At 41.7% G+C, this 21,213-nt stretch overlaps 1 protein-coding gene across 2 annotated transcripts in view; it reads right to left on the bottom strand.

Annotated features, from left to right (window-relative positions):
- Positions 1 to 1,230: 1,230 nt before the first annotated feature.
- AARS1 (alanyl-tRNA synthetase 1) overlaps positions 1,231 to 21,213 on the bottom strand; it is a 91,274-nt gene continuing 71,291 nt past the window's right edge. For both annotated transcript variants that reach the window (XM_030203615.1, XM_030203614.1), the window contains exons 15-21: positions 20,551 to 20,735; positions 13,555 to 13,663; positions 11,876 to 11,989; positions 10,848 to 10,967; positions 10,063 to 10,149; positions 9,854 to 9,967; positions 1,231 to 1,966 (exon numbers count right to left, since the gene is read on the bottom strand). In XM_030203615.1, coding sequence (XP_030059475.1) covers positions 1,784 to 1,966; positions 9,854 to 9,967; positions 10,063 to 10,149; positions 10,848 to 10,967; positions 11,876 to 11,989; positions 13,555 to 13,663; positions 20,551 to 20,735 — 912 coding nt within the window. In that variant the 3' untranslated portion in view covers positions 1,231 to 1,783. The remainder of the gene's footprint in view (positions 1,967 to 9,853; positions 9,968 to 10,062; positions 10,150 to 10,847; positions 10,968 to 11,875; positions 11,990 to 13,554; positions 13,664 to 20,550; positions 20,736 to 21,213) is intronic.

Below are 21,213 nucleotides of genomic sequence, written 5' to 3'. Positions count from 1 at the left end.
CTTGTGGAACATTGCCTTGAGAAGTTGCATCAGTTTAAAGATCCAAGAAGCTTTCTGACTGATCAAGAACCACCATGGTATCGTGGTGGCAATAGAATGCAAAGGCTATGCATACGTGAAGCACAGTGGATCTACAGACAATTCTCTGCAACCAACTGGTTTAAATCAAGAAGTGGATTGGTCAGCGTTTCTTTAAAATAATTTTACAAAGAACTGGTATGTTTGTTGGTGCTTAACACTAGATGGCACTATTCTTGGAGGTTTAACAATACCATATAGACGTACTTTAAGAAATTGTAATGCAGAATATATCAATTTCACACAAACAAAATATGTTTGTGAAGCTCAAGACCATTTATTGCATTGTATGATTTATATTTTGCTTTGTAAACAGAAATTATTATAAAGTTTTAACAGCGATGGGTCACATGACAAGTATCTGTTATTTAAGCGCAAGTAGTAGCGTCTAACGTCAGTAGCGTCAGGCCTACAGGTGAGAGCATACACAGCAACCGCAAAGTAAGTGGATAATTTTTACAAAAAAGAGTTTGGCTATTCTAAAAATTTTTTGAGTTAGTTATAGTTTTGATTTATTTTGTTTTTTAGATTGGTTGCCTGTTGAATCCAAGACCCTGATGAAGCCGTTTATCTCAGTGAAACAGGGCCTGTTGGTTTGGTTTGAAGCACAGTGATTATTTTTCCTGTGCTCTTATGCTTCACCACATTGCAGGCGCTTCTATAATCATTACTGAATTTATTATGGAAGAGATGCTGTTTACTGCTGCAACTTCTTTTTGATAATGGTTGAATAAAGTTTGACACTTCCTTTGCAATTGATTGGGAGATCTTTTTTGGATTGTTGCTCAAGGTCATACCAGATAGTATCCTTAGAGCCCACCCTGAACTGCAGCATAGGGTGGTGGTCCGAGAATATTTTAAGTTTTGGCAACTTTTCTACTATGCCTATTGACATGATATTGGAGTAGATTTTGACCTGCTGAGACCAACAGATCAACTAGAGAGAAACATAGGACTAACAGGAGAAGGAACAAGAAGCAAAGCTGTTAACATAACTGACACCAATAGGGAGGCTCACTCCACACTGCTGGTCTCAGCCTGCCAGTTACTGATCATTCTTAGGCCAAATATCCTGGGGGTATAAGAATTACTGTTCCCCCCACTCCCTCAAGACCTAAAGAAGAAGAAGAAAAATAAAAGAAATGACAAAACTTTCCTTCTTTATCTTCATTATTTTGTCTTAGTTCTAAAGACAAATTAGTTTGATCAGCAGCAACCTCAAGTGCCAACTACAGTAACATATCTTAACATTAATGGAAACATTCAGATAACGCATTCCTAGAGTGGAAGAGATTACCTGGGAATGTAATGTGATGTTAGCAGCTCTATCCCAGAAATCCATAACAGTAACAAAAGACTACAATTTCCATATAGTAAACAGAGCTTTTGACAGGATGTCAAGCTACTGCATAGTTTTAGTAAAGCATTCATGTTAAACTATATTTTAGTGGTCAGTGAATGTTTGGTTTAACCATATTATGTTCACTAATCCTAGCAGTCTGTACGTTACCATGGAAGTGAGTGCTGAGTATTTGTATGATCACATTAAACATTACCAATCCCCTAGCTCATGCTGAATGGCTATTTTTTTTTTTTTTTCAAACATTCCCCCTTCAAAAAATCCCTGCTACAAAGTATCTGTTAAATTAATGAAAAGTCCAGATCCCCTTATGTGAACACTTCAGCCTAACAGATGTTGCAGGGGTCAGTTCTTCAAGTCTAGTTTCAGTTTGGCAAACTCAGTGGCCAGTTTCAGGGCTTCCTGTAGGCAGCCCACGTTTCTGCCTGTTGCTTGAGCAGAGACATCTTTGCCTCCTCCTTTGCCATCCATCAGCCCTGACACTTTGTGTACCCATTCACTGGCTTTTAGGCCTTTGTTTGCAGTTTCCTAACAAAGAGAAAAATACATTCAGATCAATTCACAGAAACAGAATATGAAAGCAGATTACCAACAGGAAGTCTCATAGTTTGGCTATTTACTCATCCACTGTATACTTTTATTTAATCATTTATGTAAATCACATATTCCACTCCCTCTATAATTGTAGGCAGAGAACAGAAAAAAACTTTCATAATCATATAACAATACTCACTATAAATGACAATATATTTTAAAATGTGTCAGCCATATGCAAATCAGAAATATGTGTAACATTTAAAATGCCATACTATATCAAAACACAATCAAATAGCACAATATACCTAAAAGGAAACCATATTCAGCACTGATGTTAAAAAACATGTGCAATTTGCTGGCTGTGTGCTTAATATGGTCATATTATGGAACAATGCACCTTTTGTCAAGTCAAACCAACAGATTAAATATTACTAAATGCAAGTTTAAACAAATATGTTTTTAAATGTTTTCTAAAAAGTTAAAAGTTGATCAAATTTACAAATGTTGTCAGATAAAGCGTTTCAAAGTTGTGGTCCTTTAATTCAAAAACACGTGCACACTTAAAGGTATTCATATATATATATGTGTGTGTATGTAAGTAAAAAGACAGAAATAGGCACATAACAGCAGAAGAGCTTTTGTCCATTTGCCTGCACAGTCACCATGCTCAACCTCTTGCAAGCTGCACTTCCAAAGCCGAAGATGCAACACCAAAAATCGGAAGCAGCAGCAGAATTCAGTGGAGATACCAGCCCCACCACCAAAAACAGCCCAGACTATGGAATTAAAATCCCAAACACTCACAGGCTACTGGTGAGAGCAGATGGAAAACACAGCAGAGGGAGGCATGCTCCTCCACCACTAAATAGCTTCTCTGTTTTCACATAACTCTTAACAGGCCAAATCACTTGCTTCTCTCTACCCCTCAGCCATCACACCTCCCATGACACCAATTACTCAAAATACCCTATTTTCCCCCTTCAAACCACATATAAACCTTCTCAACCATCACATACAATTTCCTTCTCACCCAGCACACACAACACCCCCTTACTAAATGCACATCAAGGGCACCAACTCACATAACCCACACGTCACCCCTCACCTACCTCTTATATTCATTCTCAAACATCAAACAAGCTATACAACCTCCACTCAAAACAGCACCCCTTACTCTCTAGACACCTTAAACAACCTCTCATTCAACACAGCACACATCAGCAGTGTGATCGCAGAGGACACAGCCTCCTAAGGCACAGGAGCCAGCCAAGCCTTGGAAAACGGATAAGAAACTTGAAGGAGGTCACTAAGAAGAACAATGTAAGGGGGGAAAGGAATGGGGGAGTGTGTGCAAAGCAAAGGGGAAGGAAAGGCAAAGAAGATAATTCAAAGGGGTGAGAAGGTAAAACCAAGGAGACAGGGTTCAGAAACTGGGAAATTTGTGCATGCCAAAGAGTAGGTGCAAATGTAGGTGTGTATTTTCCACTGAGTAATTTTCAAAAGGGAAAGTATGTACATATTTTCTCTTAGAAATTTGGTGCAATTTACACACATACATACTGAACAAGTTAGGAAGGATAGGCACTTAACATTGTCTCTGTAAACCTATTTACATTTAAGCCCTTAAGGGAAAGGACTTACACTGAATTACTAATGCTATAAGCCATATTGAGCATTATTTGAAAAATCTAAATATCGCAAAATTATTAGTACTCTGAAGTCAAACTCTGGATGTCAGACCATAGGCTTCTTTAAGACTATAAGAAAGTTAATATGTGCCTTAAAGTTTTTCGTGCAGTGGAAACACTCTTAATCACTTGAATGTTTAACAGATGACCTTGACTTTAAATGGAGTGCAATGACAGTGGTTCTCTGATCTGAGTGAAGAATCCAGGTCTTAAGCATAAGTTGTCCAGTTTCTTGGTGTACAATATAACCTCCAAAACTGCAGAGGCATTTAAGTTTTTTTTTTTTTTTTACACAACAAAATTGAAGAGTTATGACAATTCAGTAATTGCTGCTAAAACTTATTTAACCCTTCTTCCTCAATCACACCCTCTCAAGAGCCAGGCTGTAAGACCAAAGTGTGAGGGATCCTCCTTAAGTACTGGACCTTGGTGCAATAAGCCTGTCTGTGGAGGAAGAGTCAACTGAGAAGCGATTTGAAGACTGATGAGGTCCACATATCAAGGAAGTCTGGGGCCAGTCTGGAGATACAAGAACGACCTTCCTGGGTAGACGCGCAATTCTGTGGAACGGTCCTTCCCACGAGAGGAAACATATAAAGGAGGTCGTCTCTCCCTGAAGCGGCTGTAGAATCTATGTACTTGCACATTGAGTTTGGATGCCATGAGATCCAGAACCGGAAGGCCCCACTGTATGGAAATGAGGCAAAATGCAATCTTTGACAGTTGCCATTCCACCGGATCCAGAGACACTCTACTGAGGAAATCTGCTTGCGAGTTCAGTGAACCCGCTATGAGATGCTGAAATCATCGGAATGCTCAATTCCGCCCACTGAAAAAGATGACGCGCCTCCTGGGCTAGAAATGCACTCTTTGTTCCTCCTTGTCTGTTGATACAAGACATTGTCTGAAAGCATGCACACTGGCCTACTGCGAAGGCTAGTAGAGATTTCCGGACAGCTCGAAGTTCCAATCTGTTGAAGGACAAGGAAGCCTCCACTCTCGACCAGCGGCCCTGTGCAGAGTGGTGGAGATAATGGGCTCTCCATCCAAAGAGGCTGGCATCAGAGGTGAAAATACACCAACTGGGAGTCTATACGGGCAACAGCACCCGAATGTGCGCAAGGAGAAGCCACCAAGTCAGACTCCGTCTGGCTTGAGGTGTCCACGGAAGCAGTTGGTCATAAGTCCCCCAGACCGGAGACCACCGGCTCAACAGGGATAACTGTAGGGGCCACATGTGGAACTTCAACCAAGGCAGAACATCCAAAGTTCCCACCATAGAACTGAGAGCCTGAGCATAATCCCATGCCTGTGGGCATGGAAGAGAGAGAAGCCTGAGAATTTGCTGTTTGAGCTTGAGCTGACGATGCTGAGGCAAGAAAACCTTCCCTGCCCGGGGTATTGAAACATATTCTCAAAAACTCCAGGGTCTGGATTGGGGTGAGATGAATCTTGCTGTAACTCACCACCCAACCTAGTGCAGAAAGAAGAGACTGGACTATCTGTGTACTGCAAAGGCTCGCTTGATAAGAAGGTGCCCGAATTAGCCAATTGTCCAGGTAAGGATGTACCTGGATCCCTTGCCCGCGAAGGCTGCCACCACCACCATAACTTTTGAAAATGTGCGAGGTGCAGTGGCAAGGCCAAAAGGCATGGCCTTGAACTGAAAATTATTTCACAGGATCGCAAACTGGAGAAATTTCCTGCAAGGAGGCCAAATTGGGATACGAAGATAAGCCTCCTTGAGGTCCAATGAGGTGAGAAACTCACCTGGCTGGATCGAAGCTATGACAAAAAGAGTCTCCATGCGGATTTGCAGAACCATGAGAGACTTGTTTACCCCTCTGAGATCCAGAACAGGGCAAAATGAGTCTTCTTTCTTTGGGACAAAAATAGATGGAATATCGACCCATGCCCCTCTCTGGCAGGAGGAATGGACTGAATGGCCCCCAGTCACCTTAAAGAGGCTAAGGTAGTTAGCACTGCCCGACTCTTTGAAGAGCTGCCGCAAGAGGACATCATGAAAAGTACTGCGAATGGCTTTGAAAATTCTAGCTTGTAGCCATGGAGAATGATATTGAGGACCCATTGGTCTGCAGTAATGGTGGTCCACTCCTTGTGAAAGCAGGAAAGATGCCCACCTATGTCTATGTACAAGGAGTGAACCTAGACTCCGTCATTGCGAGAGCTGCAAAGAGGGAGAGGTTCTTGAGGAAGCGGAAAAGGGCTTCTTTCCTCCTCGAAAGAAAGACCGAGTCTGAAGAAAGCAAGGTTTTTAAGCGGAAGCACTAGCCTTCCCTGGTCTACACCTCTATGCTTCTTGAAAATGAGAGTCACCTGGAGATGAGGCTTAGGCTTGCCCTCAGGTAGCCGCTGAACCTTGGAATCTCCCAGGTCTTTAATAATCTTCTCCAAATCTGCACCAAAGAGTAGTTTCCCCTGAAAGGGCTTAGCCAGACGAGATTTGGATGACACATCAGCGGCCCAATGCCTCAACCATAGCCAGCGTCATGCCGAAACGGCCAAGGCCATACCCTTAGCTGACGCTCAGAGAATATCATAAAGAGTGTCTTGACAAATAGGACAACCCCGTCTCTAGGATAGGGAGAAAGTCTGGAGGCGAGCCTAACATGGACAATTGTTGAATCCATGATAAAGAAGCCCTAGCTACAAAAGAAGAAATTGCTGCCTGAGAATTTAATGGAGCTAGTTGAAAGGCAAGCTTCAAGGAAGCCTCAAGCTCATGGTCATGCAAATCCTCTAATGCAGTGCCGCCTTCCACAGGGATAGTGGTACGTTTAGTAGCCGCCGTAATAAGGGCATCTACCTTAGGCACAGCAAACTGCTATAACTCAAACGGCAGAAGGGGATATAATTTGGACACAGTGGAAGCCACACGGAGGTTAGAATCAGGGGTCTCCCACTGAGCTGCAAGAAGCTCCTGCACAGCCTCGTAAATATGGAAAAATACAGGCGGTCTCTTAGTACCTGACATAACAGTTGGAGCAGGACCAGAGGACTGAGAAGCAGGGGAAGAAATGTTAAAAGCCTCTATAGATTTTGTGATCAACAGAGGCAACTCCACTCTCAAAAACGGCCTAGCTACAGTGGGATCATCGCCCTTGTCTGCCTCTGAAATGTCCAAGTCAGGGCCATCAGCAGAACTAGGACAGTCAGAACGCACAGATAAAACCTCCTCCGAGTGCCATGGAGGAATACTCTCCAAATCCTGCGAAACAAAGTTTTAATTTCTTAGGAAGCTGCTCCTCAAAATCAATGTGAAGGGAAGGAGAAGAGAGTTTGTGCCGACTTTAATAAAAAGGCCTGATGTAATAAAAGAACAAATTCAGGCAAAACAGCAGAGCAGAGACTTCTATCCGTGCAAAACCAACATCCCGGGACACAGTAATGGGCAAGGAACCAGTGACAAAATGGCTGCTGGAGCCTCACGGAGCACAGGAGCTATTGGCGCTGAGCCTGCAAAAACTGCCATTGGAGAAGCCCGGATTGAACTCCCAGAGACTGAGTAGGTAAAACAGCATGTCCACAGAAGTAAAGCAAAGTGTGCAGGAACCAGTAGCAGAGAGCTTACCCCCGAAAGTGTGCACAAGACTTAATAGGCTCAGATATAGAGAATAATATATCTACTGATGGCTCCTGCACTTAGCAATCAAGCCAGCATTCTCTATCTCCTGCCTCTATCTTAAAAAAACAAACCAAAACAAAAAAAGCGGCCACTGCGGTTTTTTTTTTTTTTTGAGAGTGCTTGTGCTGTGAGAAGATTGTGGGGCTTCAGTGCCTTCAGCCAGTCTTGTGACCTCCAAGGCACTGAAGCCCCACAAGCGCTCTCAAAAAGAACCACAGAGGCAGAAGAAAAAGAGAATGGAAGACAGAGAAAGAGATAGAAAGTAGCAACGGGAGAGCAGGGGAGACCTAGACCACTAGATTTACACCTGAGGCACAGGATATTCTCAAACCCAAACTCAACTGAACCTGCAAGCAGGACAGGAGGCCACACAGAAGTCACCAAAGCACACAGGAGCTGCTATCCCACCTGCTGGAGATAGAGAATGCTGGCTTGGTTGCTAAGTGCAGGAGCTTATGAGGCACAACTCATTAGAGTTATCTATCTCCACCATTTGTCTGGGCTGATCCTTGATACGTAATGGAAATATTAAACAATATAGCTGAAAGAGTAGAGCCTTGAAGTACCCCATCCTCGGAGATTAACACTCATAAGTACATAAGCATAAGTACATAAGCACCACAATACTGGGAAAAGACCAAGGGTCCATCAAGCCCAGCATCCTGTTCCAGGACTGCTCATAGGAATCTATGTGCACAGAGGAAGATTTAGGAAGCCAAGAAACTCAGATGGAAGAATCCCAGTAGTCCCAGCAGGGCCGAAGGTAGCAACTGTATCTTCAATAGTGACCTTCTCAGTTAAATTCCACTATTGCTTAAATGTCTCTTCTTTCTCAATTATAAATAGCTAACCTGGGCTCTCGTGGCTTTGCGGGCTTTCTTAATGCAAAACATTTGACTGCAGTTAAGTACATAAGTAATGCCACACAGGGAAAAGACCAAGGGTCCATCGAGCCCAGCATCCTGTCCACTACAGCGACCAATCCAGGCCAAGGGCACCTGGCGAGCTTCTCAAACGTACAAACATTCTATACATGTTATTCCTGGAATTGTGGATTTTTCCCAAGTCCATTTAGTAGTGGTTTATGGACTTGTTCTTTAGGAAACCGTCTAACCCCTTTTTAAATTCTGCTAAGCTAACCACCTTCACCACGTTCTCCGGCAACGAATTCCAGAGTTTAATTATGCGTTGAGTGAAGAAATATTTTATCCGATTTGTTTTAAATTTACTACACTGTAGTTTCATTGCATGCCCCCTAGTCCTAGTATTTTTGGAAAGAGTGAACAGACGCATCACATCCACCTGTTCGACTCCACTCATTATTTTATATACCTCTATCATGTCTCCCCTCAGCCGTCTCTTCTCCAAGCTGAAAAGCCCTAGCCTCCTTAGTCTTTCTTCATAGGGAAGTCGTCCCATCCCCGCTATCATTTTAGTCGCCCTTCGCTGCACCTTTTCCAATTCTACTATATATTTCTTGAGATGCAGCGACCAGGATTGAACACAATACTCAAGGTGCGGTCGCACCATGGAGTGATACAACAGCATTATAACATCCTCACACCTGTTCTCCATACCTTTCCTAATAATACCCAACATTCTATTCGCTTTCCTAGCCGCAGTAGCACACTGAGCAGAAGGTTTCAGTGTATTATCAATGACGATACCCAGATCTCTTTCTTGGTCCGTAACTCCTAATGTGGAACCTTGCATGACGTAGCTATAATTCGGGTTCTTTTTTCCCCACATGCATCACCTTGCACTTGCTCACATTAAACGTCATCTGCCATTTAGCCGCCCAGTCTCCCAATCTCGTAAGGTCCTTCTGTAATTTTTCACAATCCTGTCGCGAGTTAATGGCTTTGAATAACTTTGTGTCATCAGCAAATTTAATTACCTCGCTAGTTACTCCCATCTCAAAATTATTTATAAATATACTAAAAAGCAGCGGTCCTAGCACAGACCTCTGAGGAACCCCCCTAACTACCCTTCTCCATTATATCAGATTTATCCACGTTGCAAATTCCCCAGTTCTGTCCATTTGCCTCAAGGGCAGCTTTTCCAGTCTACGTTGTAAAGAATGTGACAAATGCAGTCCAGCCACCAAAGACACCAAGTCAAACAGATCAGGAAGTTCTCTGCAGCATGGCATCACCCAGCTGAGCTTAAGTTGAGAGGGAATCTAAGTTCTAATGTGGATTATACCTTTGGATTCAGTTAACTGTAACCTGTACACAAGACTACGTGAGAATGAAATAGAACAAAGTAGTCAATTTAGACTACAATGTATTGAGAGAGTTGTATGTGGATCTCAGCACTGGAATAGCAAGATGTGCTGCACTGCAAGACTAAGGTACCTTCGCTGACTAAACTGAATACCAAGGGATGCTGCCAGTCAGGAGTGAAGTACATCATCACAGCTATGCATAAGGTTCAGCGCTGAAATGAGAGGGAATGTGGACCCAAATTCTAATCTATTTTAAAAATCTATGGCTAAGAGCTAAGCTGCAGACTACAGACCAGGAAATCTCTGATGCTCCATACCTGAGGTACTTGGCATAAACATGTGATTTTTCCAGCTTCATTGTCTACCGAGAACAGCATCACAGCAGTCTGAGGGGAATGAGTCTTGAGCAGCTTTAAAGACTCATTCAAGGCCTGTGGGGGAAAAATAGCAGAGAGCATACTAATATTCAGTGCAGAGATGTCTGGTGCACAGTCCTGGGCAGACTGTTTATTATTGCCTTAGTTACCTTGGCAGAGGCCCCACTCTCCATCTCCATGATCAGCAGAGACTGGTTTGGGTGAGACTCCACAAGCTGCTTTGTCTTTTCTAGTACCTAAGAGGCAAAAAATAGGGAGGACGAGTGAAATCAATCCATGGGAAATGGTATGACCATGGGTCATTAATCTGAGTGTTACGTTGCTACAGAAAGAATACATATCTTGAAAGTACAGCAGCCTTGAAACAGCATCATAATATGAGAATGAACATTAAGAATATAGGAATAGCTATACTGGGTGAGATCAATGGTCCATCTAGCCCAGTATCCTGTTTCTAGCAATGGCTAATCTAGGTCTCAAGAACCTGGCATAACCCCAAATAGTAGCACGATGCCATGCTACCAATCGAAGGGCAAGCAGTGGCTTCCCCCATGTCTATCTCAATAGCAGACAATAGACTGTTTTATAGAAATATGTTTATTAGCAAGCTTGATGTACTAACTTTCACAGACAAAATAGCAAAGCAGTTTACAATTCAAAAATTCTAAGATAGTAACGCCAAAACTAAGACAGGAAAAGGGAAGCAAAAGTGGATAACAAACCACCAAGATAGCACCAAGCGTATAAACAAGTCAGGCTGATTCAAGAAAGGATTTTCCCCCTTTATTCTATGTGAGGGAAAGAATTTAGCGAATAACCTCTTAATGCAGCACTATGGGATAGTGAAGGTGGGGGCAAGTCTTACCCTGGAGGTGGAATTAACAAAGGCCAAATAAAAATTCCAAGGTGCAAGATTTAAGGTCACAGGACTCACCCTTTTCTGCACATCTGCTTTGCTGGCACGGTCTAGATCATCCATGGTTTTCTTTAGTCCTTTCAGAGTGTCTCGCAGCTCATCTTTTTGCCACTGTGCAATGACTGCAACAGCCATGGTCTACAAAACAGGAAAAGGATGCCTTGCTCAGTGGAAGTATATAGGAGAGTGCTACTTCCTGAGCCTTTCCATCCAATCACCACCATTTAGGTGCTGTTAGGATGAGAGAAATATAAAAAGAGAACAGGATGTGTTCCAATGGATTCCCGGACCACACAGTTGATTTGTACACTCTTACATATACAGTGCCTTTTCATTCAGTGTGCACTGTACTGCAGCAGGAAAGAGGTTGCCTTTATATATTACAGTGTCTTCTACGTTCTTATGCAGTATTTCACAGCACTACAAATAAGAGAAATGTTTTCTCTCTGTACCAGTGGTTTCTCAAATAAAATTTCACCATACTACCCTAGGGAAGATCTCTTACCTGTAAGGGTGCATTCTCATAGAACATTCCACTGTGGTATAGTGGGGACCAAAATGCTATAGCATTTTAACATTTCCCTGATAGGGGTGTCTACTATTTAAGGAGAAGCAAACACTGAATCAGAACTGTACCCCACTAGCTGCCTGAAACTTACATGGCAAAACACCATCAAGAAAATGTGAACCACTATCAACCTTCAGCTAACAATCATGATCACTCAATCAGCACTATGTGACACTTATTCAGAGAAATCACTATGTGCTTAATGACTAAGCAGATTACTTCCAGGAGTTTCTTTCCACAGGTATCATGAAAAATATTCTTTTCTACAACTGCTATGGCAGGGTGTAGCATTTTGTTACAATTTTCTAATGCTTTCTCCAATCACAGTTCACGCTACAGAAATGAAAAGTTAATACTGAGCACAGCCTCATCCAAGCAACATGAAGCTGCTATGATTTACTAAAGAAATCCTAGATTCATATTACTTGTAATCTTTCAGTTCAGCAAGGGATCAGAATGGGCAATGACTAGTGTTTACTTCACTCAGGTCAGCAATTTCCTTCTGAATGTCCTTGTTGGGAGCTGTCTGGACCTTCACTTTAGCTTCCAGGGTGTGTAGAGACTGCTTCAGGGTGTCTGCTTTCCTTAGTGCCTAGGTCAGAAAAACATGATTCATATTAATTATTATACAGTACTGAAAATGTACTTAGCATACTACAAGATCACTTTTTACATTCCTTTTTTTAAACAGAATTTTTAAAATTTTGCAAGACATAACTTCTTAATTGGATACATTACAGATTTAAGTAAACATGAATTGAAATCAAATTAGTAAAAAGGTTATTCAAAACAGAATACTAAAACAAAGGTTAACTGGCGTGCATCCATTTTGGGCTTGAGACCTTATCGCCAGCAATTGACTTAGCGGTAAGGTCTCTCGCGTTAACCATGCGGTAACTGCCTACGTGCGAAAAGTTGGAGTTACTGCCCAACTTTCATCACGCGTCAAAAAATAAAATATATTTTCTAGCGAACATAGCGGACGTGCGTCAAAAATGAAATTACCACATGGGACATGTGCTAGCCAGGCAGTAACTCCAAATTGATGAGTGTTGGGTGCGTGTAGGCACCTACACGGCTTAGTAAAAGGGCCCCTATATTAGCTGTACCTAATGTTTGGTAACTTAACAGCAAACTAAAGACTAGCAGAACTGAAGCCTGGTGGCATTTGCCAACCTACCAAAAAACTGATAGGTAAATTACTTTACGACTGCCAGTAATCTCAGAATTTCTGTTACAGTACTGCAGAATATTACTTTCAGATGGCCAATAGAAGATACTGGACTGGGGAGCTGGGCTGCCACAGCCAAGTGTTAAAGTACCTGCATATATCTCCCAATTGTAAGAACAATCAGCCTGCTGTCCTCGTAGAATATGCATAATTGAAGTACCTGATACTTATCATACTCAATGTTACTATCAAGTTGAAAGTAGTTGTTTATAAGTAATTGATTTATGTATAATTTATAATTTGTTTTTATACTTGTATTTTATATTTATATTTATCATTTTATTATTGTAAGTCTACGGTATTTGGGTTGTAAATAATTGACAATATGTTTTTATGTTTTGCTTATAGCCAATCTTAACCCCTGATGCATTCTATGAGCCATGTTGGGTGCATTTTGTAAGACTCTCTTTATGTTCATGAATAATTATAAAAAGTTTGGACTACTCAGCTTCTTTGGATTTTGCTCTCTTGATCTGTTCTGCATCTTCTATGTGGAACCCCGCCCATGCTTTGTTTGCATTAGAATAAGAATGTAGCCATGACCTGCAGGCTGTAGTTTGCCAAATCTCTATCTTATTAAGTCTGGTTTCAGGATATCTATAATGAAGACACAAAATATTCTTACATAGGATGGAGGCAATGCATACAAATCTGCGTCAAACAGATTTATTTCAGATATCCTGAAAACCAAATTGACTAGTGGTTGTCAATGACTGAGTTGAAAACCCTGAATTAAAGAAAACCTAAATCTTGTATTTCTTTTCACCCCTGTATATGTAAAATCTCCTCCTCTTCCTCTAGTCCAGCATACTGACCCCTCCTCCCAAATCAACTTTGTAGGAGGCTGAGATAAGTGGAGTGGAAAGGTGAAAGCAAATTCTCAGGTTCACAAAATAAACCGGACCTCTTTCACCATCTAGTCTCACCTTATGTGCCTCGGCACCAGTGACTGCAACTATCCTCCGAATACCTTTTGCAATGGCTTCCTCAGAAACAATCACAAAGTGACCAGCATGGTTAGAATTCTGTAGGTGCCTGAAAAGAGAGAAAAACAATCTACGTACATCCAATCTCAACATGATGATCTGTCACTATGCTGCCAAGCTAGTGAACAAGAAAATTGCTGGAAATCAGGCATTCTAGCCTGTGACATGGCCTTGCATAATATTAGAAGAGATCAAGTAACCTAATTTTAGAACATAGTAAAATGTGTACAAAATACAGAATTAGCATACGGTCTGAAAATACAAATATTTTTAAAAGCTAGTCCTGGCTTTTAGTACATTAAAAAACGGTCAGCTAACAACTCTGTGGCAGTGGACTAAAACAGAATGTTAGGAATTACAGTGCAATTCGCTTAAGCGCAATGGTCTGGGACCAAAGAAATACATGCAGTTAACCGGAGCGTGCACTTACCGTTGTGACCCAAAGAAGCTCGACATCTGAGCCTGCCATGAGTGGGAAAGCGCGGGGTACAAATGCAACAAATAAAAAAATAAACATATGTACAGTACTGTTTATTATACGTACAGTATACAGTCTCTGTTAACTGACGTTAGGCTTACTTGAAGTAATCAATCATAGTCCTCTGTACACTCTTGTGTCTGTGAGTTCCATAGACTACGGCTGCCAGACGGTAAAAACTGTCATAGCACTGACATCCAGTGGCCTCCAGATAGGCCCGCACGGTTGAGACTCTCCAGCGCTCTTGCAAAAGTGACAGAAGGTTGTTGAATTTCGTCAGCATGTGCCTCGCTGCTCATTTCATCATCTGTTTCATCATCAGCCGTTGTTGCCTGTGTGTAGGCGTCTATCTTGACATCAGTGCTGTCATCAGCTTTTTGTAGATCGTAATCAACAGCTACGTAGTGATGAAACCCCTCTTCAGTAACACCGGCTGGGATGTCAATAGCCTGTTCATTTGACGCGTTTGCAACAGCTGCATCTGTTTCGTCCTTCTCCACATTTTATTTTTTGTTACATTTGTACCCCGCTCTTTCCCACTCAAGGCAGGCTCAATGCGGCTTACATATTGTATACAGGTACTTATTTGTATCTGGGGCATCCTTAAAAAAGCTTGCCCGCTTGTAGCAGTTCACAATGGTTGCCATGATTCCAGACTTCTTTCTGTATATGTAGGGAATCTAACAGTGATAGATTACAAGCCAGTTCAACAGCACGTTTATCCTTGCCAGTCTGGTCATCCATAACGCTCATCAGATGACATAGCACAAGAGCCCGATAATGTTTTTGAAATTGGCTATTATGCCCTGATCCATAGGTTGGATCAGAGAGGTAGTGTTTGGTGGCAGGAAGACCACCTTGACGTTAGACAGCCTGACGTCATCACTGTGTGCAGCACAATTATCACAAAGCAACAAAATCTGACGCTTTTGTGCCCGCATTAACTTCTTTAGCCACTGCTTCCAAATTTCCCCAGTCATCCATGAATTTGCATTAGCCTCGTATGACACAGGAAGTCGCTTAACATTCTTGAAGCAACGGGGCTGTTTGCTCTTTCCATTGACGAGTGGTTCCAACTTCTCACTCCCATCCATACTGCAACAAAGGAGGATCGTCAGTTGGTCCTTCGACATTTTACTTCCTGTAGTTTTGGCTTGTTTGAATGCAAGTGTTCCATCAGGAATCGCTCGCTAGTAGAGACCGTTTTCGTCAGCACTGAAAATGTCACGAGGTGCAAACTCGTTCAAGATGGTAGGAAGAACTGAAACAACCCAATTTTCAGCACCAAAGTCATCAGTGTCTTGTTTTTCACCATGCTGTTTTTTTGAATTTTATGTTGCTCATCTCCTTCCATCTTTCCAACCATCCAACAGTGGCTTTGAATTCAGTTAGCCCAAGACTTTCAGCTAGCTGATTAGCTTTCTCCATAAGCAGTGGACCACTAACAGGGAACTATCTGCTCCTGACTTGAGAAAACAACCGAAGAAGAGCATCTTCTACATCCTCACCTTTTCCCGCCCGTTTACATTTCCTGTGTGGATTTGTATTGTTTTGCCAGTCTTCCAGAAGCTGATCTTCCTGCTTCAAGATACGTGAAATTTGACTGGGATTGACACCATATTCTTTAGCAATAGATGCTTGACTTTGTTTGTTTTCTAATATTTTAAGAACTTTTATTCGTTCAGCCAGTGTTAAAGTCTTACAGTTGCACAATGACAACGACTCCAGTGTACACTCTAACAACTTTCTTTTGCTTATTCTGCCTGTGGCAGTTAACCAATGAGATTTCAAATTTATCGCCCCTTTGTCACGTGCCAATTGGCTTCCATATTCCGTGCGGGCGCTTACGCGGAGCCTTTCCTGCAGAGGAGCGGTCTTAAACTATGCATATAAGCGAATCTTGCACTTATCAGTGGTGCGCTAAACCAAAGTTTGCCCCCATAGAAATTGATGGCGCCAAAAACGGGACCGAAGTATGGCATGCAGTTAAACACAGCATGTGCTTATCTGATGTGCACTTAAATGGAGTGCACTGTATTAGGAGAGGAATGGCAAACAAAACAGAGAATACCATAATGTCTCTATCACTCAATGGTACATTCACATCTTGAATATTGTGTGCAATTCTGATCACATCTCCAAAAAGATAAAGCAGCATTAGAAAAGGTGCAGAGAAAGGTGACCAAAATGATAAAGAGGATGAAACTTACTCCCCCCTACAAGGAAAGGCTAAAAGGGTTAGGATTCAGCTTGGAAGATAGATAGCTGAGGGGAGATATGATAGAGGTCTATAAAAAGAGGAATGGAGTGGAACAGGTAAATGGAAATTAGTTGTTTATTCTGTCAAAAAGTACAAAGACTAAAGGAAACTACTAAATAGTACATTTAAGACAAATTGGTGAAAGCAAATGTTGCTCGCCAGAAACAGATATTTTCCATTGACAGCAAGATTGATAGCACATGCAGGTGGGTGATGTCACTCGACAGTGCTGGGACACAAGTGTCTAGAGCTCACAACTTTAAAGTTCTAAGCATTGCAGCCTTTCCCATGCGGAGCACTCTTCCCGCAGCCTTTCCCATGCGGAGCAGTCTCCCCATCTCCTCAGTTCCAAAGGTAAAAACAGTGAGTTCTCCCATGGAGGTGGGCTGGCTTGTGTGCCTTATCAATCCTATTGTCTACAGAAAACACCAGTTACGGGTAAACAACAATACTTCTTCCATGGACAAGGAGGACTGAGCCAGGTATACAATTGGGTAACAGGCAACAGAGATTAGAGAAAGGACCTGTGTGTCTGCCACAGTTCCATTTCCTGTTAACCACAAAGGGAAAATCATCCTTCTCCCCCCTGGAATTCCCACAGGCAGGGTACATTACATACTTTGTTGGGACCAGAGGCTTAGAATGTAGTGAAAGAGAAATCTGTTGAGGAGATTAAGATGGCACCATTGTATTATAAAGTGACCAATGTGTCCTTAGTTTGGGCTACAGGAAAAATGATCATCAATTTTCTTTTTTTTTTAAATTTATTTATAAGTTTAACACAACTTTCACAAGCATACAATTGCTTAGGAAACTTTTACAGGACCGAGAAACAAAAAAAGTAAAAGAACAAATTCCAATCTATATCTCAAGCCAGTAGCATTAGACCACATTTGGGAAGGAATGGAAAACAAAAATGAGGATGTTATAATGGCTTTGTACCATTCCATGGTGCGACCTCGCCTCGAATACTGTGTACAATTCTGGTCACCGCATCTCAAAAAAATATAGTGGAGATAGAAAAGGTAAAGAGAAGGGCGCCGAAAATGATAAAGGGGATGGGACAACTTCCCTATGAGGAAAGGCTAAAGCGGCTAGGGCTCTTCAGCTTGGAGAAAAAAAGATAACTATGGGGAGATGTGATAGAGGGCTATAAAATAATGAGTGGAGTGGAACGAGTAGACGTGAATCGCTTGTTTATTCTTTCCAAAAATACTAGGACTAGGTGGCATGCAATGAAGCTACGAAGTAGTAAATTTAAAACAAATCAAAGAAAATATTTCTTTACTGAATGTGTAATTAAACTCTGGAATTTGTCGCCAGAGAATGTGGTAAAAACAGTTAGCTTAGCGGGGTTTTAAAAAGGTTTGGATCGTTTCCTAAAAGAAAAGTCCATAAACCATTATTAAGATGTACTTGGGGAAAATCCATTGCTTATATTTATTTATTTGTTACATTCGTATCCCACATTTTCCCACCTTTTTGCAGGCTCAATGTGGCTTACATAATACCATTAGGCGATCGCCAATTCTGGTATGAACAAAATACAGAATGAAGTTGTAGTAGGGTAAAGTTCATGTGTGACAAAAACATTTGGGGATCGTAAAGAGGAGGAAGGGTTTAGTTATTTCCAGTATGGTTTTGGTTCATTGTGTTGCAGGGTTCAGGCATTTAGGTTGTATCATTAGGGTATGCCTTTATGAACAGGTTAGTTTTTAGTGCTTTCCAGAAGTTTAAGTGGTCATAAGTTGTTTTCACGGTGCTTGGTAATACGTTCCATAGTTGCGTGCTTATACAGGAGAAGCTGGATGCATAGGTTGTTTTATATTTTAGACCTTTGCAACTTGGGTAATGGAGATTTAGGTAAGTTTGTGATAATCTTGTAGTGTTTCTGGTTGGTAGGTCTATGAGTTCAGTCATGTATCCCGGCGCTTCACCGTAGATAATTTTGTGTACCAGGGTGCAGATTTTGAACGCAATACGTTCTTTGATTGGAAGCCAATGCAATTTTTCTCGGAGGGGTTTGGCGCTATCGAATCTTGTTTTGTCAAATATAAGCCTGGCTGCTGTGTTTTGAGCAGTTTGGAGTTTCTTTATCATTTGTTCTTTGCATCCCGCATAGATTCCATTGCAATAGTCTAGATGGCTTAGTACCATGGAATGTACCAGGTTGCGGAATACTTCCCTCGGGAAAAAAGGTTTCACACATTTGAGTTTCCACATTGAGTGGAACATTTTCTTTGTTGTAGATTTTGCTTGGTTCTCTAGCGTGAGGTTATGGTCAATTGTAACTCCAAGAATTTTCAGGCTTTCTGAGATGGGGAGGGTGTAGTCAGCTGTGTTTATGTTGGTGGGCTTGTTCGTGATGTATTGAGATGTGAGGATGAGACAGTGTGTTTTTTCTGAGTTGAGTTTGATTTGAAATGCATTCGCCCATGAGTTCATGATGTTCAAGCTCAGTTTAATTTTATTGGTGATTTCTGATATGTCGAGTTTGTAAGGGATGTATAGTGTGACATCGTCTACGTAAATGAAAGGGTTAAAGCCAAGATTGGAAAGGGACTTGGCTAGTGGGGTCATCATTAGGTTGAAAAGAGTTGGTGATAGTGGTGATCCTTGAGGTACTCCACAGACTGCTTTCCATGGTGATATGTTCGAATTTGATTTTACCTGGTATGTTCTGGTGGTTAGGAAGCCTTTAATCCAGTTAAGTACACTTCCTCCAATCCCGAGGTATTCAAGGATGTTTAGTAATATTTTATGGTTAACTATGTCAAACGCACTAGACATGTCGAATTGTAGGAGAAGTACGTTTTTGCCTTTCGCAATTTCTTGTTTAAATTTGGCTAGTAGGGTAATTAGAACTGTTTCTGTGCTGTGGATGGAGCGGAATCCTGATTGTGATTCATGTAGAATTGAGAATTTATTTATGCAGTCCGTGAGTTGTTTGGTTACCAAGCTTTCCATCAGTTTGACTGCCAGTGGGATAGATGCTACTGGGCGGTAATTGGTGATGTCTGATTTTTCTTGTTGTCTTTTGGTATTGGGGTGAGTAGGATATTGCCGTTGTCCTTAGGGAAGAGACCATATCGAAACATGTGGTTTAGGTGGGATGTAAAGTCTGCTATGAAGCGGTGGGGAGCGGATTTTATTAGGTAACTGGGGCAGGTATCCAGTTTACAGTGGGTCTTGGAGAATCTGTTAATCGTTTGGGTGACTGTTTCTTCGGCGAGGAGAGCAAAGCTCGTCCAGGTTCTGTCCGCTGGGTATTCTCTTGGGATTGGGTCCATGCGTTCGATGAAGTTTTCAATGTCGGTGTTGTTCTGAGGTAGCGTATTGCGTAAGTTTACAATTTTTTCATTGAAGTATTTGGGATAAGCAGTATAAAATGTTTTTGTACTGTTTTGAGATCTTGCCAGGTACTTGTAACCTGGATTAGCCACTGTTGGAAACAGGATGCTGGGATAGGTGGACCTTCGGTCTGCCCCAGTATAACACTTAGCACTTATGTACTTATCCAAAGGCAGACCTAGAAATATTGGAGACGTGTAACAAGAAAATGATCAAACAAAATATAACAGGAATAGACTTAGCAGGTACCTTCCCAATTAACCATTATTCAACACTTCAGCCATCGAGGAAGCTGGTAAAATGGACATCTTTTTTAAGCCCATAAAAGAACGTAGCTGATCTGGGTCAAAGAACATATACATCTAAGGTAATTTATCAAACATTTACAAGGGTAAAGTAGGAAAAAAAGTTGCACTAGTTCCAATACTTCTTGGTGCATGGAGAGAAATAATTTTCTCCTTTTCTAGTTGGATGTGCTATGTCCAGGTAAATCCATAGTCTGTGTCCCAGAAATAAGGTAGACACCCTCCTAAAGTAAAGGGTCCGTTCCAAGGGGGAGGGAAATCAGACCCAGATGCCACAGGATAGGGCTTACAAAATAATTATGACTCCATAGCAGAAGCAGAAAATAAAAGGCATTTCACACAACACACTTAAAAGTCTCGTCCTGTGTACCCTGAATCCATCTTTGCTCAAGACTGCAACAATGCTATATAAACTTCTCTTTGAGCAGTGAAATGATCCCCCCTTTGCCCTCTTTACCATCCCAGAAAACCTTGAGACAGTAATATTCACTGACTTCTCTCCCCACCATTCTCTACTTGGTCCTCTTCCTCTTAATACTCACGTTCCACCACAGAATTCCACAGATGCAATGGATCCAGCAGGGCCTGATGGGTCAGCTAGCATATCCTCTATGGGGATACCAATGGAGATCACCCGCACAGGATCAGGGTATGTCTCATCAAACACAGCTCGTAGACCCTGGATGGCCTTAGCTGCAGCCAGGGGGCAATCCTTGGCATACACGGTCTATGGATGCAAGAAAAGAAGTTATAGCACTCCAGAGTATAATGCAGACAGTAAAGATGTGCTACAAAAGCACAATAAGATATGTTTGTATGTGACGTGATCACAAATAGTCACTGCTAGAAGTAGAGATTGATACATCTCTTATCACTTGTGCTATAAATATACCACCTTCTTTTCCTCTATATCCTTACTCTACAAACCCCTTAATGTTCAAAGCTACAGGTCTGGAACTCAATCTGACAATCAGAATCCAGGAAAACCAAGTTATTACCTGTAGCAGGTGTTCTACATGGACATCAGAATGCAAGTCCTCACATCTGGGTGAAGTCATTCAATGCAGCCCACATAGGAAAGAGTTCCTTAAGCCTATAAGACATCTGTAGCTTTGTTTGGTACCAATGTGCATGTGCATCACTTCCCACATTTTGCTAGACATCCTTGGTTCTTAAATAGCTTGTTTTAGAAGACAGCTCCAAGC

The sequence above is a fragment of the Microcaecilia unicolor genome, chromosome 5 (genome assembly GCF_901765095.1).
Source record: "Microcaecilia unicolor chromosome 5, aMicUni1.1, whole genome shotgun sequence".
In the NCBI taxonomy this organism is placed as follows: domain Eukaryota; kingdom Metazoa; phylum Chordata; class Amphibia; order Gymnophiona; family Siphonopidae; genus Microcaecilia; species Microcaecilia unicolor.
Note: the sequence above shows the minus strand (reverse complement) of the source record. Positions and strands in the feature narration are given on the sequence as shown.